This window comes from Eleutherodactylus coqui, chromosome 1, assembly GCF_035609145.1.
Source record: "Eleutherodactylus coqui strain aEleCoq1 chromosome 1, aEleCoq1.hap1, whole genome shotgun sequence".
In the NCBI taxonomy this organism is placed as follows: Eukaryota; Metazoa; Chordata; class Amphibia; order Anura; family Eleutherodactylidae; genus Eleutherodactylus; species Eleutherodactylus coqui.
The window spans coordinates 313,161,103-313,188,342 of NC_089837.1; the positions used below are offsets into that span (position 1 = coordinate 313,161,103).

General features: G+C 43.6%; 1 protein-coding gene across 1 annotated transcript; it reads right to left on the reverse strand.

Annotated features, from left to right (window-relative positions):
- On the reverse strand, positions 1-26,449 carry LOC136574023 (tektin-2-like). Its single transcript, XM_066574985.1, has 10 exons — positions 26,372-26,449; positions 22,752-22,909; positions 19,809-19,934; positions 13,129-13,334; positions 8,194-8,337; positions 6,520-6,634; positions 4,225-4,332; positions 3,194-3,337; positions 2,991-3,070; positions 1-333 (listed from the first exon to the last, which is right to left on the reverse strand). The coding sequence occupies exons 2-10, from the start codon at positions 22,905-22,907 to the stop codon at positions 120-122; spliced, it is 1,293 nt and encodes a 430-aa protein (XP_066431082.1). The 5' UTR covers positions 22,908-22,909; positions 26,372-26,449; the 3' UTR covers positions 1-119.
- Positions 26,450-27,240: the final 791 nt, after the last annotated feature.

Sequence of the window (27,240 nt, forward strand, 5' to 3'; positions counted from 1 at the left end):
CAATTATCTTGTTTGTTTGAATGTTTTATTGCTACATCAATCTCCTTAGTAGATTATCTTGCATGCAGACCAACACAAGAGAAGTAATTCTTTAAAGTAACTCATTCTTGCAAAACAATTTAGGCCAGCTCCAGCTCACGACTTTTCAGAGGTGAAAGATGACGGTTCGTGGTTCGGTTGAAGGTGTCCACTGTTGCTGCATACTGTCCAACAGGAAGGATGAGCTTTCGACGACTGTCTACACACTTCTTGTCCAGAGAGAGAGAATTTTCCTTGCACTTGATGTCGGCTTCTATACGAGCAAGATGTTTGTAAAGAGCATCCAGGGCATCCCTGCAGGAATACAGCAAAAATGTTTCAGTAATTTGTAGAATATCAGTAAAGCATTCAAATCGTCTGCAAACCTACTAGTAACATGTATACAAGGGGTGGACAAAAATATGGAAACGCCATGCGAAATGCACGTCTTAAATTACATGGTAGTATTGTGAAACATGATTTATAATCCTAATAAATTTTAACTATATCAAAAGGGTGGCTCAGTGCTAGTGATTAAAATACCATGGGACTCCGTTCAAATGTTTCGGGATCCATACATGTGTACTACAGCGGAGTTAGTAGGCGGTGCTGTAGTTGTGTGATGCAATGATCTCTATAATAGCGCCAACACATGGTGAGTGTCATTTGTCTTTGAGACAGCGTTCTGTGCAGTTGTGAAGGAATCATAGTAGAGCTGACGGAATTCCAATGCGGTCAAATTGTTGGGGCCTATGTGGTGGGTGCCTCTGTAACAAAGGTAGCAGAAGTTTTTTCTGTATCACGAGGCACAGTATCGAAGACTTTGACCATATACAGTAAGACTGGAAAAACTGCTTCTGACAAACACCCGGATGGACGGAAATGTGTGTTGAGTGACAGACAAACGATAATTGTGTAGGGTTGTGATGAAAAAGAAGCAAACTACAGCTTTGGTGTTTCCATATTTTTGTCCACCCCTTTTATGTGTTGGGTAAGAAAATTATTCAGTTCTGCTAATTTTGTGCAGGCTTTGCTTTATCACTGAGCATTAATTTGTGTGCAGTTACTTCCATATACCCAACCTCCATTGCTAGTTTCCAACTGGGGGTCTTTGGAATTATCAGGGAAGATTATTAGAGATGAGCGAGCATACTCGCTAAGGACAATTGCTCGATCGAGCATTGCCCTTAGCGAGTACCTGCCCGCTCGGGAGCAAAGGTTCGGCTGCCGGCATGGGTGACAGGTGAGTTGCGGCCATGAGCAGGGGGGAGAGGGGGGGAGAGAGGGAGAGAGAGATCTCCCCTCTGTTCCTCCCCACTCTCCCCCACCGCTCCCCACCCGCCGCCGGCAGCCAAATCTTTGTTCCCGAGCGGGCAAGTACTCGCTAAGGGCAATGCTCGATCGAGCAATTGCCCTTAGCGAGTATGCTCGCTCATCTCTAAAGATTATTCAAATCTTTTAATTGCATAGAAAACATTATTGTATATACAGGGCATATCGCCAATAAGGTGTAGTAGGATACTTGTGACTCAACCCAAAAGAAATAGACCCTAGTTAGATCAGCTCCAAATGGTTTTTCCTCTGCTGGACCTCTTAAGGCCCTTAACTATGTCAGAAGTTGGGCCTAAAGTGAATCCTGGGGTGCACTGCTCAACCAGTCTATCCATGGCGACAATCTCGCCCATAAGGCAAGAGATCCATGGCAGAATGAATGACTTTTTGATAATTTTGCTCATTTACACATAACAAATATTGCAATCTCCCACTATCAGTCACATCTAAAGAATAACTGCTATGTGTAAATGATCCTTCACTTTGTTCCAATATGGCAATAGTATGTATGGCATACGGCTTCTGCATGTGTAGTGTATAAATGTAGTACATGCAAGAGAGAATTAGGCAACTGTGCGATTGTGTGAATGTAGCCTAAGGCCGGTCTCACACGGACAGGTCGAATTCCCCATGCGCAGTACAGATTTTTTTTTCAAATTCCTGGTTTTCCTGCGCCGTCGCTAGGCCATGACGCGAGTATTCGTGACCTATCCGTAATGTCAATTTGTGGATAGGCTGCGAGTCAGACAGCTTCCGTTGACTTCAATGTAAGCCATCTGTGCGGAATCCACTATAAAATAGAACATGCTACAATTTAATTTCCGCAAGCAGAAATCGGAATTGCTGTCCGCTCATGTGAGCAGACATGAGAATGTTCTATTTTTTGAATGAATGCGAAATACCGCAGATAATCTGTGCGGGTAACTATCGCGGAATCCACAATTCAAATCCAGTCGTAAGATTGGCCTAAGGGCTTATTTACACGATCGTATATCGGCCGGTGTTTTCACGGCCGGCAGATATATGCTTCCATCTAAGCAGTTCCCGCCTTCCCTCACCGGCTCTCTGCCTCTTACCTCCACTCCAGCGTTTGCAATGGATGGGAACGGAGCTAAACTCTGTTCTGTCCCGCCCACTCCTATTGCTGGCTATGGACAAGGGGAGGGGCGGGAGCTTAGCTTTACTCCCGTCCAGCCCACTCCCATTGCAAACTGCTCAGAGGGGAGGAGATAAGCAGAGAGCCGGTGAGTGGGAGGGAAGGTGGGACTACTTAGATGGAAGCATATATCGGCCAGCCATGAAAATGCCAGCTTGTGGAAATAAGCCCCAAGAGTAAGGGCATGCATTGCGGAAGTCGCAATTAGCGGTCATTGTTTTCAGACCAATAATGCTTGCATGATTTTGCAGGTAAACCGCACAGCAAAGACACAGGTGTATTTTTAGTCTGTATGCTGTCCACGTCTACACTCAGACAGCACACTGAGCCATTGAAGTCAATGTGCCAAAACACATTGGGTTTTTTTTCACGCAGACACAAAGATTGGGTGGGGAAAAAAAAAGTGGCATGCATTATTCTGATCCAATTTGCGGATGAGACTCGCCTATTGAAGTCAAAGTTAGTTGTATCAACACAAACTTACTGTGCCTGAGCCAGTTTTTGCTTCAGAGCAGCAATAGTGCCCTCTAGCTGGTGGACTTCATCTGTCAGCCCATACTGCACCTATAAATCAAAAATGTTATGGAGTCATTGCATCCATTACTGCATATGACACAATCTCTGCTACATGCGTCTACTCTCTCCTTACATTCAGAGCTACTCCGTTACCATAGTGGCATATCTTACCGCATCTCTGCAATGATCTATGTTTGGTCTGTATGTACGGGTCTCAAGTCGTGTATGAGCCAGTTTTAAAGGCCCACTCTTGTCTCTCAGATCCCCTTCTAAACGTCTTATATCTTCCTCCAGTTCTTCAATCTCATCTTTGGTCTATTTGAGTGTGAAACAACAATCAGTAGCCATTTTTATTTTGCAACACTCTACTCATCAGTGCAGGAAAAGGTGTTCTAGTGATGGGTTTGGTACACAGCTCTCACTTACAGAAGCACGCCATCCTGAACAAGTCTGACATTGGCAGGAACGTGGTACAATTGCCTTTTATTAGCAATAAGGCCATTTTCATCATGTTAGGAACAAGGCTTGTCTTTTCCTTCCATTCAGACAATACAGGCTGCTTGAAATGGTACTGGCATTTTGCTGTAGGTGTGCAAACACCTGATTACCCCTTAGTTCCGATCAGGTATCTGCAGACCTACAGACAATGTCCATATTTCCCTCCATCCGTCGATGTGCAGATGCCTGTGTCTAACCAGTGTTTTTCATCTCTAGTACTCAGAGACCCCTAACAGGTCATGTTTTCGCCCCACTTTTAGGTAGGATTACTTTAGTTATATTAGTGTAGGGACTCGCAAGATTACAAGGACACATTGAAGTGGCTTATGATCTTCAGTATTTTGGCCACAATATGTAACCAGCACCTCATATTTACTGGTAATTTAATCTGCCTTTTAGTATAAGTGTATTGGTAAGCGTTTGATCACTTTGTCTGCTCTGCACTCCTTCAGATTTAGTGATCTTTGTGTCCGGTTTTGAGTGCATATTCCTTTCCTTCAGCAATAAATACATTATGTTCGTATAGGTCGCTGTTCACACGGCCTGCACTGAAATATCACAGTATGCTGAGAGATTACAGTGCACAAGAAAACCCACTGAAAATCAAATATTATTGAAAAAACAACAGTACTGACTACACAAGCATGATGCCATTGCTACTTTATAAAGATTTTAAAAAGTGCAAAAGTCACATGCAGACTTACATTTTTCTCTTGCCACTTGAGTTCATTGTGGGCTTTCTCAAATGCATGGATCCTTTTCCTGAAGGCAAACTCAACAGCCACTCTCTGGGCTTCAAGTTCATTATTAGTCTGTCAGCGGAGAAAAGAATGACTATTTCAGTATGAGGCATGTTCTCACTGCGGATGTTTCCGTGCAAATTTTAACTCTAAAGCTGCCTGCAGACGGCCAGGTCGGATCCGGCAGCGAGAATTCTTGCCGCGGGACCCTACCCGAGCACCTGCAGAGAGCAGCGCGTACTCACCCGTGCCCCGCAGCTCCGGATCTTTCATATACCGGCTGCTGGGCAGCTGGCGCATGCGCAGACCGGAGCCGCACAGAAATAAAACATGCCGCGGTTTGTTTGCCGCGCGAGATTTCGAGCGGCCAAACCGCGGCCGTCTGCATAGGATTGCGTTTGTTTCCAGCGGCGAAAATCCTGCGGGAAATCCCGCTCGTCTGCAGGCGGCCAAACTAGAAATCTGTGGCTATTTTGTTGCAGAACTGCACCCAAATTTAGCCCTGTCAATTCCTGCTAAAATTGCTCAAATCCATCTTGGTAAACAAGATGGACAGGAGCTCAATGACAGATGAGATTACATGCTGCCTATAGAATCCTATGGAGAAGAGAAGGATGAGTTGGAATGAGGAGCAAAATGAGAGAGAATCATAGAGACACACATAGAGATGCTGCTGTAGCTAATAGTAAGTGTTTAGCTGTCTTACAGCTACTGAATTTACATCTGCACTGCTCAGTACTCCTCTATATCTTCCATGCTGCTTCTGAGGATGTGCTATAAAGAAATAAGAGAGCAGAAACTCCTCTACTTTCAGAGATGGACCATCCAGAGGAAAAACTGCTAAAATACTGAATACAATAGAGAGAACCAAATGGAGCAAGGTGCTGCTCAAAGGAAGTTGAAGTATACAATATCAATATGACTTCAAAAGGTATAAACACATTTTACCTATAAAAAGGCAGGCTGCGCGTTTCAACCCCAGAGTGGTGTCATCAAGCATCTGTTTGATCTTTTTAGTGCCTCACAAACAGGACCAGTTATTGAACTAGTACTTCTTTCTTCGTAGCTTGTTTCAACAGTTCAGTCGTGGCTTGATCCCTTCCCGCCACAGGGCTGAAATGTACATCCTGGCAGAGGGGTATTTACCATAACAGGACATACACTTACGTCCTGTGGATAGCGCGAGATCAGAAGAGATCCCACGTTATCCGGCAGGGGGAGCCGGCTGTCACCGATAGCAAGCCTCTCACTGCAACAGTGGGGGTGCATCGGAGCAGCGACCCCTGCTGTTAACACCTTCCCTTCCAGGATCAATGTACATTGCAACATGTAAAGGGTTCACAGTGTGATGTCATTGGACTCTTGCGATTAAATCATGGAGAGCCTGACGAGTTGCCATGGCAACAGGATGCCAGATACAGGCGTCCCGCATTGCCATTGATCGCTATAACAAGCAATAAGGCATTCGCCACGCGAAAATGGCCCCTATATGGCCACGTCGACAGAAAAATAAGTGTTATGGCTTTTGAAAAATGGAGATGAAAATCCCCCCAAAATTGATGTGTCCTTAAGCCCAAAACAGGCCATGTCCTTAAGGGGTTAAAGGCCATTCACACTTGTGTGAGGGCTCAATCAGGGGTTTCTGTCTTTTGTTCCCATTTTTGGAAGAATTGTGTTTGCTTCCCGTGTTCTTGTTTTTCTTTTGAAAACCCATTGAAATCGATGGGAGAAAAAAACAAATCCGTTTTAATTTCATTTCTCTGCTCCAAAAAAGGGAACAGAGATAGGGAGGACTAATTTAGCCCCAACTTGGGTGTGAATAGGCTCTTATGGAGGCATTTCCAGCTTGCAGCTAGGCAACAGATAACTATAGAAATCCAGAGATGTGTCTGGTCCAGTTCAATTAGTGGCAGTGGGTGACCTCATGGCTGTATACTGTCCACACCTTTTTATTCTCTATTCTTTTCTTCGAAGAGTCTGAGTTTCTATCTGTTTCTTTTTATTTTGGATCGGTGTGATATTTTGCTATTGCATTGTCAGGATCCTGTAGGATGGCCGGCTTATTATTTCTTTGCATTGCTTATATAGTATCTTATTTTCCCACTATATTCCCACTTATGCATGGTACTTTTTTATATCTCTTGGTAACCACCTTTTGTTTACCTTTTAAAAATATCCTTAATATAACTGATTTACTACACACACAAAAAATGCCATAATATTGAGATGCATTTTAAAATAACACGTTCAGGATTTTACCTGTGCAATTGTCAAAGCAATGGCTTCTCTCAACTGTGCAGAGGCTCTGAGCTCAGCTTCTGCTCTGTCCTTGTTATAACGGCTGAACTGTTCCCATTCCTGAGGGGTGGTGGACCTGAGGAGAGACTATGCTTAGTGATCATCTCCACCAAACTATGTTCTAAGTAGAGATGAGCGAGCGTACTCGGAAAAGCACTACTCGCTCGAGTAATTTGCTTTATCCGAGTATCGCTGTGCTCGTCCCTGAAGATTCGGGTGCCGCTGCGGCTGACAGGTGAGTCGCAGCGGGGAGCAGGGGAGAGCGGGCGGGAGAGAGGGAGAGAAAGATCTCCCCTCCGTTCCTCCCCGCTCTCCCCTGCAGCTCCCCGCTCCGTGCCGGCACCCGAATCTTCAGGGACGAGCACAGCGATACTTGGATAAAGCAAATTACTCGAGCGAGTAGTGCTTTTCCGAGTACGCTCGCTCATCTCTAGTTCTAAGGAATCCTAGAATGTGAATGGAATTCCTCGATATACAGCTGCCTCATGCATAGCGATAATTTTCAAATCACTTCTAGGAGAACAAAAACTGGATTCTGATTGCTGTAGACTATCATTTTATTTATCTTTTTCATATTCAACAAGTCCAGAATGTATCAGCAGTCACAAAGAAACTGTGTGTTTATGCTATAAGCATAAAATTCTTAGTTAACAGAGGAGTTCCTCTTTCAGGACCTCCATCAATTAGAGGGAACAAAATGTTGCAAATAGTGTCTATGACTTTAGAGGACCAGGAAGGCCATATTATACAAGGAAAGACCATTGACTTTAATGTCTATCATGTGGTGCTTCATCTTTCCTTTACTAGAGCAAAACACTTGCCCTATGCTTGTTTTTCACTGACTAAAATATCACTCGATTGTGTAAATACAGTACACAACTCTTCGAAAAGGGTTTACCAGGATATCCCTCACCATTTCTGTTGTCTGCAGATAAAGTGGAACCTCCCCATTGCCACCTATTGGAAGGCAGCATTCCTTCAAGTCAATGTTAGACTGTTTATACGAGCCTTGTAACAATTGAAAATTGAGTCATATTCACTTCACTATCTATTTTATAGTATGCTCCTCCCATTTTGTATGATGTAGGCCATGTCTATGTTTTGTACTTTTCCTTTTAACAAGTTTTGCATAAATGTACTAAAGAATAAGAAGGACGTCAGTAGTTAGAACATTCCAAGGTCTAAAATTGAGAAAGCAGACTAAATGGCCCAGGTTGTAGCGCCCCATTTTTAATTGTACCTGTATTACCTGTAGGTGTGTTCCGAGAATCTAATCATATATGATCCCATTGCGCCAGCGTGTTTGGCATTTTGGATGTTAAATTCTCTACCTTGCATATTTATATTTTATGTTTTAGCTTATGAACCAATGGTAATAAATGAATTATAATAAATTAGAATTATTGTAATTGAGGCATGTGCCTCTATAAAAACTGCTGCCTGTCAATAAAAGATAGATAACTTTCGATCACATCCAATCATGTTTGTGGTTTATCAGGTATTTCCGGGCCCGAATATATTGCCAACTGAATTTGGACCCCAGAAGCATACCATATAGCAATTAGATTAATTTACACTAACATAGATCCTCTGCTATTACAAGACAACAAATCACACTTTTTTAAAAACACTTACTCATGATGTACACGGGTTGGATCCACTTTCAGCGATATATTTGGAGAATTTTTGGTAAGAGATAGGCATGTACGGTCTATATCCAATGTTTCCATTTTGTCTCTGTGGTCCCAGTTTAGTTGTTGACGTGATTCCTGTAGTAGACTATAGGAGAAACCTAGTGAATAATGTAACGCTGATTAAGAAGCTTTTAGGTTCTGTTTACATATGTACTGTGGCTTCACTTCATAATAAGAGTTATAACATTCTGCTGCATTTGTTGTACGATGGATAGCAATGTCGCCCAACACAGTTAACTTATAATGGATTCTATTGGGGTACCATCATATTTACAGCAAGAATAGCACTACATTTAAGTACTATTCTTGTTGTCATATTTAACAGAACTACTAATGGCAGTGTGAGAATAGCCTAACTAATAAACTAAGGTATCCAAAATGCATGCTATTTCATATGCAAGTCTATGTGAAGACGATCAGAATCTCATCATGGATAGAACTGCTATTACAGACTTGTTCATATGTGAAAATGACCACTTTCAGTAAATTAAGGGTTTTGTTGGTAATGTACATATTTGTCCATTGTGGGTATTTCATATACATTTGATTGTATTCAGAAACACACAGTTTAGCTGGTCTATTCAAGCTAAAATTGAGCATCTTCTAATTAAGGCTGTATTTATGAGGGGCTGCAGATAAGTCTTTGGCTTTACCCAGAAAGAATGAGATAGGAAGATGAAACTTTACATTTCTTCCACATACTCTCCACTGATGTCAACACACTTCTTACATCGGTATTCTGAGTTCTGTAAGCCTTGCAAAAAGAAGGATTTCGGTTGTGCCTCAAACCAGTCACCCGTAGCAGCCATGGCATCAGAAATGGTGTGAAATTTGGTACTCCTGAGGTGTTTCTTCAGGTTTGGAAACAGATGACAGTCGGAAGGAGCTAGATCTGGTGAATAAGGTGGGTGGTCAACCAGCTGGAAGCCTAGCTCCACCAGTTTTGCCGTGGTCGCTTGTGCAGTGTGAGCGGAGGCGTTGTCTTGCAGGAACAAGATTCCTTTGGATGGCTTGCCGTGCCTTTTGGCCTTCAGAGTTGCCTTCAATTGGTCCAAAAGTTCAATGTAATACCTTGCATTGATGGTGGAACCATTTTGAAGGTAGTCCACTGGCAGCACTCCCTCCTTATCCCAGAACACAGAAGCCATCACCTTAGTGGCTGATTTTTGCACCCTGAACTTCTTTGGGCGAGGAGAACCACTGTGCCTCCACTCTTTTAACTGCTTCTTGGTTTCAGGGTCAAACAAATAAATCCAGGTCTCATCCATAGTGACCAGTCGATCCAGGAAGCTCTTATCCAGAAACGCTGACAAATGGACCGGGAAGTTTTCACTCGCATGCTTTTCTGATCTGTTGTCAAACATTTGGGGACCCACTTTGCAGATGGCTTCTTCATGTTCAAATGTTCATGGATAATGACACAAACACGTTCACAAGAAATCCCCTCGATGTCTGCTATTCCTTTAGCTGAAATTAGCCGATTCTCCAGTATGAGGTTGTGCTCAGCACCGACAATCTCCGGAACCACAACCTCTCTCGGTCGTCCAGGACGTTCCTCATCATTGGTGCTGAAGTGGCCCGTTTTAAATTTGGCAACCCAGTTCTTAACTGTAGAATATAAAGGGCATTGATCCCCCAATGTCTGCGACATATCACCATGAATATCCTTTGTGGACTTTCCTTGCAGAAACAAGAATTTTAGCACTCCTCTGCTCTCATTTGCTGTGAATATCGCCTTAGACTCCGCTATTTTGTTTTCCCGTGTACCTAGATCACTGTTGCCATAAGCTACAAACACAACATTTTGAAAACCTATATTAGACACATAAGACTTTCATGTGATGTAACATTCGTTACCATAGAAACAAAAAAAAAACACAAAGCCGAAGACTTATCAGCACCCCTCGCATATGGGTAAGAGCGATTTAGTTAAAATCTGACAGTTTTCGCTGCACTATTTTTTACGATATTAATGCGCTTTCATTGTGTGTTGACAATTTATAAGTGCGTTTTGCCTCCAGTATACAAGCTAGTTTCACGGGTGTTTAAAATCGCAAGATATTCCAAATGAGGTAATGAACTCCAACCCACAGTAAACACCCATAAAAAAGGTCACAAAAGAGCAGAAAAGCCATTTTCTGCTAGTTTGCGGAGCACCGAGAGTTCCTGGTGCCTCTGTTGTTTTCAGTGCATAACTATGAGTTCGTCTTTGCATGCTGTTTTATTGAACCGGCTGATCATGCTTTAGAGAGCGTCACGGGATGTTGGAGGAGTATGTGGGTTTATTCATTGGTGTCTCAGTACTCTCTGAAGGGACATTTTTATATTTTGTTTACGGATCTTCACCAGCATTCGGGGAAATTTGTTGCATTCACTTGTCTGTCTGTGTAGAGCTTTGACAAGTTGTTGGAGGAGCTGCGGCTAGGAATTACCTTCCAAGGCATGAACACGAGGAGTGTTTGTTGGTCACCCTCAGGTAAGAATGTAATACATTTGTGTTTCCATGGACTACATGTGTTTACTATTTAACTTTCTACTTTTACATTTCTACAGGTTTCTTGCAACGAACAAATCGTTTGCATCATTGTGCTGTGAGTTCCTGCTGGGTACCACTACCATTGCCCACATTGTTCACCATGCTTGCAAGGTTTTCTAGCAGCAGTTCATGCTATCCATGATGCTACAGCTGACAGAGCAGTGGCTGGATATTGCTTTTGGCTTTTAGAGTTTGGCGCATTTTCCCAACTGCATAGGTGTGTTGAATGGGAAACATGTGAGGAGGCCGCCACACTCAGTATCATAGTTTTTCAACTATAAACATTACTTTTTAGCGGTTCTTTGTCTGCTAGCAATTATCGATTTGAATTAGTTGACATTGGGGTATATGGCAGCTCTGCGGATGCTCACGTATTCAGAGCTTTCAGGATGGGGCACTGACTGCAGTCACAAAGTTTGTTCCTTCTGCAACCTGGCAAACGTCCTGGTGCTACTCGTCTATCTGCCCTCTTCATCGTTGCTGTGGATGAGTGTTTTGGACTCTCGTAACATGTTCTCCAGCCATTTCCTTGTCGTGGCCTTGACAGTAGAAGGAGTCTTCAACTACATACTCACTAGGGCACAGTGGGGTGGGGGATTTGCTTTGTGAATATTTGCTTGCAAATAAGCCCATCTGTCAGCTCCCCACATATAGGCCTAGCTCTCCCTTGAAAAGCCTGTGAAGGCGAAACCTGTCCGGGGGGGTGGGGGAATGGGGCATGTCTTTCAGCTTTAGGTTAGGCATTGACTCTTATATTTTACCTAGGGATCCTGTCTGCAGCTTGTCTAATACACATATACCTGTGTAGCTCTGATCGCCTCGAGATCTCCCTTCACACATACCCAGAACGTCCAGGACGTAAATGTATGCCCTGCCGCATTAAGGGGTTAACATGCAGGTGCAAACTGTATATTGCTAATTGAACTAATGAATTGTATAGCTTGTATTATTATGGGGAAGTTGAATTGCTAGAAGTAGATTATATGGTGACACTGTTTGACTGCAGCTTGAGCAGTTGGGCAAAAGGATAGTGTCCAAGCACTTGACAGTAATAAATGTCTCTAGAGTTTACTCCACAATACCCAACAGTGGATCCTTATCTGACATGGTTGAATTGCTTTTCACTCCCCTGACATTTTTCAGTCAGCTAAGTATCTCCCATTAAGTGGGGAAAAAAGGTTTGGTACGGTGTTAGCCAGTAGAGTAAAGTGTGATTGTTCTCAGTAAGAGAAACCAAGTAATCTTGTAGATATGATACCTTTTAATGGCCAACAAAAATACATGATGTTATAGCAAGCTTTCGGGTTCTTCTTATCGACCCTTCATCAGGCTAAAATGAAATGGGACACAAATATAACCATAAAAGTGCAGAGGGGAGGTGGGACACTACTCTTGCTCCAAATAAATTTGAGAAATTTGAGACCTAAAATAACACAAGACAATCTAAGCAAAGAGATAAATACTTAATTAGTCCACTGAGCTGAGGAATGTGACAGTTTATATGATGTCTGTTATCTCTACTTTGCAAACTGCACATAGGAGATGGAAACACTACCTCTGCAGCACAACCTATTGGATGGCAACATTCTTACAATCAATTTCTGAATTTTTATGAAAAAAACAAAAACAAACAATGATTGGGAAGAGGACACCCATCTTGACCTGCTTCAGACCTTTCATATTTTCCACTTATACAAAAAAAAAAAAAAACGGACTGAGGTTCATTCCATTCTTGAGGGTATCAAACATAGCCATAAACTTATACTCCAAAATTCTTCTGTGACACGGTGATTTGAAGTTGCCATTCAGTATAACTCTCATCTGCTCTATGCTATGTCCATGACAACAAAAATGTTTTGCCACAGGTAATTCCTTCTTTTCCTCTCCAATTGAGTGACATCACTGACAGCTCATAGTCAAGTGATGTCCCATATATATTGCAGTAAGGGAGCAGAGGACGATTAGAAGGGAAGTAATGCTTTCTTTAAGTGAACTACCATGATGAGTTGGTAGCACAAGCAGTGGTCCATGGCAATCTAGTATATAAGTCCTAAGAACTACTGAATATTTAAAGATATTTGAAACTCAAAGATCTTTTCTCCGCTACGCCTGTAAAAACAAAAAAAATTGGGAATGATTTTGGCCCCTTTTCATACAACAATTAGCAGTTCGGCAAGTGTAAAGAGATATTGTAGCTACAGTTGAATGCGACCAAATCAGCTTGCTGCAACTGCTATCCTAGGATCATTTTACTTAAGCTCTTAACTAGTCGTAAGAATTTTCCCATCTGAACATGTATCAGCCCAAGGGAAGATAATTTCTATCATTTTATAAATTTACCAGAGCTGTTCAAAAGCCTCACTGATCTTCTGCTGCAGTGCCTTTCGAACACCTTCTATCACCTCCACTTCTTTGTGCAGCTCCTCCTCCACTGGGTCTTTCACCAGGTCTATGTCCTTGCGGCTTTCACGGAAGGTCAGACATTCTATAGCTACATCTGATGGAACATTCTTAGCCTGCAATGCACATTCTGCTTCATCTTTCATCTGTAACCAATAGAACAGAGTAATAGAAGCAATATCAATAGATTAACGATTTCTAGGGAACTTAGATGTCCATGGTTCTGCCATGTCTGTTGGTCCCAGCTGTTGCATCGTTCTGATGCTAGGCGCCACATGCCTAGTGTGCACTATGCCAATAACAGAACAGGGTGCTTTATTTAAAACCTAGTCTTGATTGCTGCCATTACCAGGTACAGATGTATCAGAATATAATATGACTTTTAATGCATTATGATAACTTGCTGTGCCATAGTTTGTTTACCCTTTTTATTAATTTACAACTGTTTTTGTTGTGTTAAGATACGAGAACTTTAGCTTTTTTTAATGTCTTAAAATAACTTGTTGCAGAAAGTTCTCAAAATCAAGTTAAATGTTGCTGTGTGTGTATAGTGGTTTATATTCTTATAAACCACTTACATGGTGCTGGTACTGTTGTATCTTATCTCCCCCAGAACAGTGGGTAGAGACAAGGGCTTGTGCTGCTGGAGTGACATGGAACACCCACAGCTAGCAGAGCAGAGAGAGGAGAAGGCACAGCGCCGGAGACAGTGATGGGAGGGGAGCGGGCCGGCAAAGAAAGTCACTACAGACAGCGGCGGAGCGGAGTGCTAATAACTCCAAGCGCCAGTGACAGTGAAAGCAGCGGCGAGGTGACATTACTGGGGGACAGTGGTTGTCCCGAGCAGGGAGCAGATAAATCCAAGCGGCAGGGAGAGTGACAGCAGCAGGGAGGTGAGATGAGGGGGTGGAAATTACCTGGGAGTCGGGGACCAATAGCCAGCTATGGGCATCCCATTTTACTCCAGCAGCACAGCCCCCGGTCTCCACCCACAGTTTCAGTGGAGACAAGATACAACAGTACCCATGGTGCTTAGTATACAGTATATCCTCATGTTCCAGCTCATTTTCATTAAGGGGGTTCATTCATGTACTGCATTGTTGGGTATTCTGGCCCCAGCTAATTTTTAAGGAGAACCTGTCAGGTTGAACATGCTATCCAAACTGAGCAGATTGATTTATGGTTTTATAGGTAAAGATTCAGTATACCTTGTATTTTATTTCCATCTTTATACATGCTGAGTTTAGAGGTCCAACAGCTACTTGCTTCACTACATTTTTTTCGGCCCCAATTTTATGGATGTTACTCAGAGAATCAACCAACCAACATCCTGGAACTAGTAGAGAACCCAAAGAGTATCCTTAGAAAAAGGGTTCCTATAAGTAAAACCAGGCTACTTACAATAATAGATAAGAAGTGTGCAGTCTCACGTTGCCATTACATAGAGGTGGCTAACTTATCTGTACATTAATATCCTGAAATTGCACTATGTTCCAAATTATGCAAGTTAAATATTAATAGGATTTCAGTAAAGTCAGCATTTAGGTTTTAGTTTTATTTCTCATCTTCTTTTAGAAGTGTGACACTTGACAGTGCCGGTGTCTGCAGAGTGTCACAAACCTCTTGATGCAGGATCCTCCAGAGGCTGGCAGTTGCGCAAGAGGCTGCTCTCACACAAAGAGTTTCTACCGCGATTACCACAGCATTTCGAATGCCGTGGTATTCGCGGTATAACACTCACATTGATTTCAATGGGGCCTCGCAGACATGCGTTTGGTTCGATCACGGCGCTGGATGGCAATTTCCAGCGCCGCGTTTTTTGAGCACTGTCTGCTCTATTTTTGGCGGTTTAGTGCACCTCAGCACCCATCACCTCCTGTTTCATACATACCTCACTCAGACATACGCAGTCACTTTAACTCCTTAGTGACGGCCCCATTGCCTTTCTACGTCCTGGCCTGCTGGGCTTAATTCCTAGAGGACGTAAAAACATGCCTCCTCTAGGAATGAAAGTCCTGCAGGCTCAGGACATGATAGCTCCATGCTGCCCGGTTACCAGAGGTAGCCGACAGCATGGAGCTGTCATCCAGAGCTGCGGGACCCCACCCCCAGTAACGCGATCGCCGGTATCCACCGGATACCGGCGATCGCATTAAAGTTACCGAAAAGTTAAGCAAAGTTAAAATTTCAGCTCCCCTTACGGAACGGCTACTCATAGATGTCACGGGGGGCAGCGGTGAGCGGTCTTCGGTCACGTGATCACCATTATCCAATGGATAATGGTGATCACACAAAAGTTAAAAGACAAAGTTTGACGCTCCGTTCAGTTTGGGCCCCATTGTGCATCCAGACAGAAGATTAGGGCCACAATGGGTATGTTTCTGAACACGGGACAAATGGGGGTATACATTTTGGGGTGAAAGTCTTTATTCCTATGTATGCTGTACAAAAAAACTATTTTTAAAATGACATAATTGCCAAAAAAACAATTTTTTCCTTCTGCTTTGCTTCGATTCATTTAAAAACTGTGGCGTCAATATAGGCAGTACACCCCTAGATGAGTGCATTAAGGGGTGTAGTTTTTATTATGGGGTATTTGTGGGGGTTCTCTATCGCTTTGGCCGCTCAAGGGGTCTACAAGTGGGCAATGGGGCCTAAATCACCTTCATCCAAAATGTCTGCTCTGAAAACCACCCGCTGCTCCTTTCGGTTAGGGCCCCGTTGTGCATACGGACAGAAGATTAGGGCCACAATGGGTATGTTTCTGAACACGGGACAAACGGGGGTATTCATTTTTGGGTGAAAGCCTCCATTCATATGTCTGCTGTCCAAAAAAAACTGTTTTTAAAATCACATAATTGATAAAAGAAAACAAAAATCGTAATTTTTTTCCTTCTGCTTTGCTTTGATTCATTCAAAAACTGTTGGGTCAAAATACGCAGTACACCCATAGATTAATCCACTAAGAGGTCTAGTTTCCAAAATAAGGTCATTTGTGGGGGGTCCTCTGCGTTTTGGCTGCTTAAGGGGTCTACAGGTGAGCAATGGGGCCTAAAACGCCTTCAAGCAAAATGTCTGATCTGAAAGCCACCGGCTGCTCCTTTCGGTTTTGGCCCCGTTGTACATTCGGACAGAAGATTAGGGCCACAATCGGTATGTTTCTGAACACAGGACAAACGGGGGTATGCATTTTGAGGTGTAAATCCTCATTTTCATGTGCACTATAGAAAAAAATCCTGTGTTTAAAATTACGTATTTTTCTACTCTAAATTGCATTAATTCCTGAAAAGAAACTGTGGGGTCAAAATACTCATGACCCCTCCTCAGTGAATACACTAAGGGTGTAGTTTTTAAAGTGGGGTCATTTGTGGGGTTATCTATAATTCTGATACCTATGAGCCTTTGCAATCTTGGCTTGGTGCCGGAAAATAAAGTGTTCCTCAAAATGTTGATAATTAATGTTAAATTTGTACATCTCCTAAATGGTTAAAAAAAATGAAATTTTTTCAAATGTGCATTCAGAATAAAGTGAACAGATGGAAATATATATCTTAGCAAAAATTTGTACAGTATGTTTGCACATATTTGAGATATTACAGTTGAAAATGTGAAAAAAAATGACAATTTTTTCAAAAGTTTCCCAATATTGGCACTTTTAATAAATATACACAAATTTTATTGGTCTATTTTTACCACCTAAATGAAGTACAAATATGTAGCGAAAAAACAATGTCAGAATCGCTTGGATATGCAAAACCTTTACGGAGTTATTGTATGTTAAGTGACACATGTTAGATTTCCAAAATTTGGGTCTGTCACTAAGGCGCAAACAAGCTTCGGCACTAAAGGGTTAAATCATTTACGCCCTCCTGCACATTAGCTTATACAGGATAAACATTAATTTTATGCAATATAACTATGCATTTCTTAAATTTATACAATATAAAACATTTGAATTATTTTACTATGACAGGGTTATAAATAACTTTGAAGTCCTTTTGGGCATAACAGAGAAGAAAAGAAAAATAAAGTCTCAGGAAGGTCCGGAAGTCCAACACAGGCCCACAGTCTCTTAACACCAAGTCACTTTTTGGCTAGATGAGATAGTGGGCTCTTCAGGTTTAGACTACGTACTAAAGCCTGTTGTCGTAGCGTTGTTCCCCCAGGAAGGAATCCCGACTGACCAACATAGGAACGGACTGGATCTCCTAAAGGCTCTCACCTTGGAGTCCTCTTCCTGAACTGGCTCAAAACAATCTATTCCTGACTGCCGCCGAACTTGAGACAAGTCCACTGGGTGGGGAGTTTCCTCTGGACAGACCCGTGGTAAAGGAACATCCCCAAATGGTCATTGCATTTTACTTTGTGGATCACAACCCTAGAGGACCTCCGCCGAGACTGCAAAGTTGGAGTCCTGAACTCCTTGAGGAATGGATGAAAGGATGGTGGCAGCGCGGCCTTTACCTCCTGGTTGTCCCGATGGACCAGGATCCATGGAGGATAGCGAAATTTTCCACAAATCCACCCGGAACTCTAAATTTTTGTAGTCTCCGGAGCCTTTTCCCGGCTGGAGGTACAGTGGAGGAAGAAGATGCAGCCTCATGAGAAACAGGGGCACGGTCCTGTGGTTCTTCTATCTTTTCCTCAGATGGCGGTGAAGCACTGGGTAGTACCTCCAGCAACTCTGGCTAATAGCCCCAATAGAACCTGGGCTGAGGCGGTAGGTATCCAGCAGGAACAACCTGGAGAGTCTTAGTAGTCATCTCGCCTGCAGAGAAAAGTCCATAGGCTCACTTACCAGCACATCTGACTTCTCCCCTGGGTGGTTCTCAGCACTCCTCTGCTGCTGCTCCACAGTAGGGGTGACACCTTCCCCCTACTGTTCCCACAGCCACGGTGGGAACTGAGTGGCAGGAAATTTTTGCGGGTTCTTTAACTGTAGAAGAAGACTGGGCGCCATCTTAAATGTCCATAAAGTCTTCCACATTTTCTGGCACAAAGTGTAGACTAGGCAAATCCACCTTGTCCAGCAGTCTTGTTTCTCTGGTTTTCTCAGGCTTAGAGGCTTGGAGTCTCTCATCCTGGACCTTCTCAGAGGGCTGGAACCGGACACAACACAATTGTCCGTATAAACTCTGGCACAGGCACACGCTCTTCTCTGTGTCTGGGAAATTGGAGGAGGCACTTCTCCACAGAGGAGGATCGCGTTGGGGTTCAAACACGGAGGCCTCTGGTAAAAAGTTTCATCTCCTCTCACTGATCTCATTAGTGAGGGGAGATAAAACTTCAACTTTTTTTATTTTTTATTTTTACGTGATCACCATTATCCATTGGATAACAGGCGATCACGTGACCAGGAACCACTCACCACAACCCCCCTTGACATCTCCAGGCTCTTGGCTACCTTTGGTAGGCAGGAACAGGGAGATTTTAAATTTCCTGGGCAATCCTTGACTGAAGCCGGGGTAAGGTCTGCAGATAAAGATCCTATTGTGGGACAAATCCGGGGACCTTAGTTATGCAATTTCATCTCCCCTCACAGATACCACTTACCATATTAAGAGGTATTATATACTTCATTGCAGATAACATCTGATCTGCAAGATATATATTTACCTGCGACCAACTGAATGCTCACTATTTGGTTATTATGCAATTGCTGTTAAGATCCTGAGAGGCATATTAAATATTCACAAGAGGTCCCTGAGGAGCTCAAGTTGAGCGAAACGCGTCGGACCAAGGACCAGATATTGATTAAGCCTTCTTGGTGCTAATACCAAGCACAAATAATCTCGGTCTTGGGCACTATCAGTTTCCCAAGACTGTAGATACTACCGTTGTGGGGGTGTATTATCACCCTAAAACGGTTATTCGTTGCCTCGAATAGATACCAGTTAAGGCATCACACTATACCTAGAAAGCACGATATATGGCATCTACATTTTCAAGAATCCTCTGAGATACTTCCAGAGTTATTAATATTTTTCTTTATGTATTATGTGTGTCAGTCTTTGTGAGTACTAGTTTAAATTTTAATTGCTTTATTAAAGGTTATGTTTTAAAGTCCTAACAGTGAAGAGATCCGTAAGGGGAGATGAAACTTTAACTTTTTAAACTTTTTATTTTTACTTTTTTTAATCTTTCCATGATCACTGTTATCCGATGTGTTATCATTTTGTGTAGAGTGGTAAAGATGAGGTCTGCATGCCACTCTTACCATCCACCGTGCATAATCTGTGAGTACGCATCACAGAAGCCATTACATCAGTCAACCGTGATACACTACATTTATGGCAGGAACTTGAGTACAGGATCAGTTTATGTCAAGTGACAAAGGGGGCCTCACTGATCATCTCTGATGTAGAAAACATTTTTGATGTTGTTCAACAAAATTTTAAATTTCTGTTTCCATTGATATCAATTTATGTATCCGGGTGACATTAAACGTGAGTTATGAGTGTTTCAAATCGGCAAGATCATTTCTAATAACTGTAAGTTGGAACACAGTGTAGAGCCAGAGAATGATGAAATGCTAGAGAAAATTCTGATTTTGTACTTAATTTTAATTTATGTGATGACAGAGGACGTCACACAAAGAGGGAGGTTAATATAAAACTCACCAGTGTCAAGGCGCTTATTTCCGCATCTAATTCAGACAGGCATTTGTCCAACACCAGTTTCCAGTTTTCCACTTCATCAATGCGATTGCCAAGTCGGGTACAGTTATCCTCCTCATCCCATTTAGTCTAATCAAGTGTAACATTTTGGTTATTCATTGTGAGAATAGGATTGTTGCCTTTTTAAAAGGAGTCTGTCAGTGTGAACATGCTTGTGTCCAAACTGCAGGCAGCATATTATAGAGCAGAAAGGGCTGAGCAGATTGATATCTAGTTTTATGGGGAAAGATTCAGTAGAACTGGTATTTTATTCATTTATATCTCTGCTCATTCTGGGCTTAACGGTCCAGTGGGCAGAGCTATCAGTGATTGGCAGCTACCCCTGTATGTACAGTCATACACAGCTGTCCATCACTGGTAGCTCCACCCACTGGACTCTTCAGCCCAGAATGCGCAGAGATATAAATCAATAAAATACCAGTTCTACTGAATCTTTCCCCATAAAACTATATACAATCTGCTCAGCTCCTCCTGCTCTATAACATCATGCCTGCAGTTTGGACACAAGCATGTTCAAGCTGACAGACTCCCTTTAAACAACCCCCAAATGACGTCTATCAAATTATAAACAATGGCAGCAAAATAAGAAAGATGATCCTGTGTGCAGCAAATATCTAAGAAAGTGGTCATCCTTTTACTAAATAACGTTTCAGACAATCTTCAAGAGAAAGTAACTAAAGTGAAGGATGTACATTGTTTTCCAAATCTTCTGTGTTTCTTCACTGTGACGCTGCTTCACACGTACGTTGCTTTGGTGAGGCTCTGTTGACATCGCCTCTGAAAAACGCTATTAAGGGCCTCAGTCGCTAAATCTGTCATATGTAGTAGAAAAATAGCACTGTGTACTATGAAAATGACCAACACCTTGCCAGAACCCAACAGACCCCATTATGAGTCAATATTGTCTGTTGGGCACAGGTGGTGTCTGTGATGTGGACCAAAATAAAAAAAAAACAAGAAGAAACACAATTGCACAATTTTTTTTTTATTTCTCTCCCCCCACTTCCCCATAACTTTTTATTTTTCTGTCAATGCAGCTGTGTGAGGGCTTATTTGTTGCCAGATGACTTGTAGTTTTTATTTATACAATTTTGGGCTACATATGACTTTTTTATTCTATTTTTTCTTGGAGATGGGGGTGGCCAGAAAAGTGGTTTTCCTAATTTGGTTATAAAAATCTTGGTAACCTGTTCCGTGCCTACTATCCAGGCAGAGCACGCTATAGCTCTGACAATTTTATACCAGTAGTCACCACCAGGTGGAGCTCACTGCATACAGATTTGTACCCCTACCATTGAGTTTAGTAGCAGCTGGATAATCCCATATGCTGTTTAGTTCCCCTTAGTGGTGGCTACCTGGAAAAATTGAGCTCCATTATACATACTTTATGAAATTAATCAGCACAGAATTTTGGATCTTAAAACATAACAGTGGACATTAAGTTTAATGAAGGCAGAGTAAATTTGGTGTGGTTATCAGTGAAGAGAAGGACCCATTCTGAGTTTTGCTTTGATTCACAATGACTTGGGTGCCTAGGCAAAAAAAGTTTTAAAGGTCTACTGCAGTGGTGGCAAACCTATTACTAGAACTACTAGAATAAGGTGATCAGTCTTCCCAGTTTGGTTCCCTGTGTCCCGCTGTCCCCAGGCTCCCTAAGCAGAACAGCCTTTTATCTCATATGTCATGAAAGTGATTACCAGCTGAGGTGCCACAGCTCCCCGGCTGGTAATCACTCAGTGGCACTGCTAAGGGTGCACCCGGGTTTCTCTTCCCCTGATCTCTCCTCCTTGGTTCCAGAACAGGAGAGGAGAAAGGAGGAGGCGACCGGGTGCACACACATCCGCCCGCAGAAGTGCCGAGCAGAGGAGCAGCGGCGCTTTGAAGATAAGGAGGAGGTAAGTATATCTGTCTCAGGGGGATGTTATTACCACTGGGGCTACTATGGGGGTCACTATAACTACTGGGACTGATATAGGGGACGCTATTATTAAGTGTCTCCTGTATCAGCCCCAGTAGTAATTGTATTGCTACTGGGTCCAATATAGGGAACACTATTACTACTGAGGCTACTGTTGGGGTCACTATTACTAGTAGGTCCGAAATGCGGAACATTATTACTACTGGGGCTATTGGGGGGTCACTATTACTACTGGGGCTGATATAGTAACTATTAGTAAGTGTCCCCTGTATCGGCCCCAGTAGTAATAGTATTACTACTGGGTCCAATATAGGGGACACCATAACTACTGAGGCCACTGTGGGAGGGTCACTATTACTATTAAGGCCGATTTTTTTGTTTTGAGAGACGCACACATATTGCACAAATTCGAAACCCATTCTTTTGAATGGGGTCATGTACCCGAGTGATTTTTGTTTCCTGTATCGCGGTGCGGGAAAAAAATCATGGCATATCCCATCTTTGGGCATTCTCTTAAAACACATCACTCATTGTTTTCAATGGGTCACGATGTGTGATGCGGAGTTTCCCATTGAAAACAATCTCACCGAAGTGATGGAAGGCGTTTTTTACAGAAAAACATCTTGCATCCACTGGTATATCGCATGTACATGAGTGTGATCTCACGCTCGGCCTCAGTATAAACGTTAAATTGCTGTGTTGGCACTTTGCGATAACTAAGTGGGTGTTGGGTTGTACTTTGGGCACTCTCTCTAAAAAGGTTTGCCATCTCTGATCTAGTGTCTCAAATTGTTTGGGCTGCTGTTTTGTGCCTCCTATATTTTACATCACAATTTTGTGCTAAGTTTTTGAGAATTTTTACCGGACTGGAGCGGGCAGTTTATCATCATCATGTAGCCATAGGTCAAAGTAAAGAAATCCTACACATCCCATCTTTACTGCTGTAAGGAAGGGTAACTGAAAGGTACCTGGTTGTTGGTCTCATTCCGGAGAGTTCTGGCATCTTGGCGAATCTGGTGGGAAGCTGATTGCTGCCTCTGAGCATTAGTGGAAATGAGCAGGTTGTTGGTGTCCCAGTCTGGGACTGAGAAGCGGCTTCCCGGTTTCATACTTAAAGTGGCCATGTCTATATGATACAAATACCGCCATGTTAGAGGTAGCACCTAAACAGAGTGTGGATGGCTACAGTAAGATGTTGTTACCCTAGGTGTTACTACCTACATTGGTATGGCGAGCTAGTAACCATTAGATAATCACTTTTTAATTAAACATATCATAATCTGTTACTAAAAATATACTATACTGCAGATATAATATAGTAAAACGTCAGATCATTGTAGTGGTCTCCTTTTTATTTGATATCAAACAGAAGAAAATCAAACTGGAATGTAGGACTAAATAAATTATATATATACTATAGAAAAGTCATGACTTTTCTATATTAAATAAATATATTTATATTTTTACAGGTCCTACACTCCAGATCTGTATTACGACAGACATGTTATAATACGCTCATTTGAAAGTGGCCCAAAGTAGTACCGGACATGCTGATTTTGGTGAGTTTTCCAGGATTATCGGTCATTAATGTCCCCCACAGACCGGCTGTTCACCAGAGCTGCACCCAGCAGTATAGTACAGTTCTTTTCCCTGCGTTTTGCTTGTGTAATTGCGCACCTCCCACAGACTTCTATGGGGCCTTTGCTGTGCAAAATGCAGGAGCAGACCCTACCTTTTTCCAAGCGTCAAAATGTGCTCCTGAGAACAATACCTCTGTTTTTTCCATGCACAAATACCTGCGCCAACACAGTCATGTGAAGAAGCCCTCATGCTGGACTGACACGACTGTATTTGTGTATGCAAATTTTGCACATGCAATAAGCAGTGAATAGAGCCCATTGATTTCAATGCATTGGCGTAGGGAAGTAGAACGTATAAAACTAGTTGGCCATTTCAATGGCTGGGACTGTGATTGTACTTTTTTTTGCGCACAAATAGTATAGCAAAAAATGCAGATGCGGGCACAAAAACGCAATGCCCGGTGAGCAAATGCATGCAGAAAGGTGCTTAAGCCCGTGTGAATCCAGCCTCAGGGTAGAGGCACACACAGTGGATTTTTCCAAATCTGAAGCAGAAAGGACTTTTTAACGCCCACTCATAGGACCTGGTGTCCAACGCCCCGCACTTGTTCTGCATCGGCACTTGCTCACTCCTCACGTTGGTTTCCTTACTGTGGAGTGAGTTCCGAAGAGTGTCGGAGCAGTGAGCTTGTGCTGACTCAGAACAGCGTGCAGTGTTGGACATCAGGTCCTGGGAGTATGTATAGAAGATCAAGTACCAAGTCTAGAGAAAGGGGTCACCTGTTAATTGCAAGGAGTCACAGATGGAAGTCCTATTACTGACTGGGACTATAGAGAGGCACTATTATTAATTGTGGCCATAGAGGTGTCTCTATTACTGACTGGTGCCACAGATAGGGCACTATAACTAATTGGAGTCACAGAGGGGTCACTATTACTGATTGGGGCCACAAAGACAGCACTATTACTGATTAGGACCATAGTGTTGACATTATTATTGATTGGGGCCACAGCAGGGGTATTATTATTGATTGGGGCCATAGAGGGGTTACTATCACTAATTGTGACCACAAAGGGATCACTATTAGGCTGTAGTCACACAAGTGTATATATGCTGCCATTTACCCTGGGCCATCTTAGGGCTCATGTCCACGGGCAAAATATGATTTAAGATCCGCAGCGGATCTCCCGCATGCGGATCCGCATCCCATAGGGATGCATTGACCACCCGCGGGTAGATAAATACCCGCGGATCGTCAATAAAAGGGATTTAAAAAAAAATGGAGCATGGAAAAATCTGGACCATGCTCCATTTTCGTGCGGGTCTCCCGCGGGGACGGCTCCCGCGGGCTTCTATTGAAGCCTATGGAAGCCGTCCGGATCCGCGGGAGACCTAAAATAGGAATTTAAAGTATTTACCATCCGTAGCGGACCGGGAAGGTCTCCTCTTCCTCATGGCCGCATCTTCCTTGCTTCGGCTCGGCGGATGTGCCCGTCGCATGCGCGCGGCACGTCGACGTGCCGCCGGCGTCAGGAATTCATCCGCCGGCCGAAAATGAAGATCCGGCCGTGAGGAACAGCTGACCTTCTCCGCCCGCGCCGGATAGGTAAATGCTTTTAAATTGCTATTTTCGGCGCTCATGTCCGCGGGGCAGGAGGGACCCGCTGCAGATTCTCCATTGAGAATCTGCAGCGGATCTGATTTTCCCCGTGGACATGAGGCCTTAATAAGTGCATTGGATGCCATGCATTCCTTCTGATGGTCAGCGTATTTACGCGGGTAAATCGCTGTGTATATACACTTGTGTGACTACAGCCTTAGGCCCAATATCCATGGGCAGATTTTAATTGCAGCACCCGCACAGACGATCCGCAGTTCAAACCGCCAACAGGAAGCATGGCGTCCGCAGCTGATGTGGATTTGATTAGCGGATCTTTCGATGCGGAAATCAGATCTCAGCATGCTCTATTTCCATGCGCTTCCCGCACGTACGGCTTCCATTGAAGTCAATGAAAGCCATCCGAAATTGACATTGTGGAGGTGTCGCGGACTCCACAGGAAAGCAGACATCCGCAGTAAAGGAAAAAGGAAACCCGGACAGGTAAGCAGTGTCCTGGGCCGCAGGCTGGGTCAGATTCTGCTGTGGGCTCCCGCATGCGTAATCCGAAGCGCCCATGGACATGAGGCCTTACTGATTAGGGCCAAAAAGGGATCACTATTACTGATTGGTGCCACAGCGGGGGCATTATTACTAATTGGGGCCACAAAGAGGGTACTATTAATTAGTGGGGGAATTATTACCTTCTGAGAGGACAGCAGGGCCACTATTATTGACTGTGGTCACAGTATTATGAGCATAGAGGGGTGTCTATCACTGATTGGGGCCACGGTGGGAGCATTATTAGTAACTGAGGGCCACAAATAGAACACAATTAGTGGAGCCACAGCAGGGGCACTATTGCTCAGTGAGGCTACATTGTGGGCACTATTACTTAGTGGGACCGGAGCAGGGGCAGCTCAGTTAAGGCAGCAATGACTTCTGTGATCATTGGGGGCATCCTCCCTGTACTTGGTATCTGTTATTGGGTGACTACTAGAGTTAAGTCACCACATCCAAGGCCGCCATCGAGTTGTCTTGCAGTGTGTATTGGGGGGGGGGGGGGGGGGGGGGGAGTAGGCATGTTCTTTGAACAGGGACCCTCTGTCCCCTCCCCCACCCACATCACCCTGCTCCATGCACTGCTAAAAATGAGTGGCCCACAATGCAAAACTCAGGAAATGTGACATTGCTCCCAGCCTGGAGGTCATCACCCTCACTAGTAAACAGCATGGAGGCTGAAATACTCCTTAGTTCTCACAGTTAGCCTCCCCCTGCGATGGGTGATAACAGGGAGCAATAAACTGCGTGGTATAGAGGTTTTGGACCCTTGATGCCCCGTGCAGGGTACATGCACGGAGCAGACTGGTGTGCGGTAACGCAGCCGCCGGCCGGACATCACACTCCTACCTTTGCGGCCGCGTCCTTGTCAGCTCCAAGTCAGGCGCCCGCAGCTCTCCGCGGAGTCTCTACGAGTCGTTTCCATGGGGACGCAGAACAACCAATCAGCCTTCAGTACATCGTTTACAGCTCGTTGCCTAGTAACGACACGTGACTCACGCAGCACTGGGAATGTGTGCGGCTCGGGCGCTCCGTGGGGTCAGCGGGGAATTCTGGGAGCTCGTTACTTGTACGTGAAAGTGACTCATATACCGTCACGGCATATCTGCTCTGTGAAATCTTTATGGAAAGTAGATCTCAGAGCAGTGCGACTAGTCCGCTGGAATGTGGTTGCTATGGGCAACTGCCCCACTTCCCCTTTGCACTAACTTTCCTAAATCTCTTATTTACATTGGAGCTCATATTTTAAAGCAGCAAACATTTTCTGGTTGGTAACACTATGGACAGGTTGGGCTATCTGCAGGCTCTGGCTGCCAAGTACAGTACTCAAATATACAGCACTCATTAGCTAACCCCACCTATGCACAAGACAGGTGGTAATCGTATCATCGTTGGGGGTCCGACCACTCAGCCCCCCAGGGACTATGAACATGGTGCACCCCAAGCCCCTCAGGGTACCTTCATACGCAGTGTATCTGCAGTGGAAAACCCACAGCAACTGTGCTGGAAATCCGCAGTAGCCACGGCTTTTGTTGCGATTTTCTGCTACAAAATTTGTATTTCAGGGATTGAAGTCCATAGCATAAATGGTCATGCAGCCGATTCAGGCCGCCTTCACACGAGCCGGAAATGCTGCAGCCGTTAGGCCTCATGTACACGGCTAAAATAACATTTACAATCTGCAGCATTTCACCCGCAGCGTGATCCGCACCCCATAG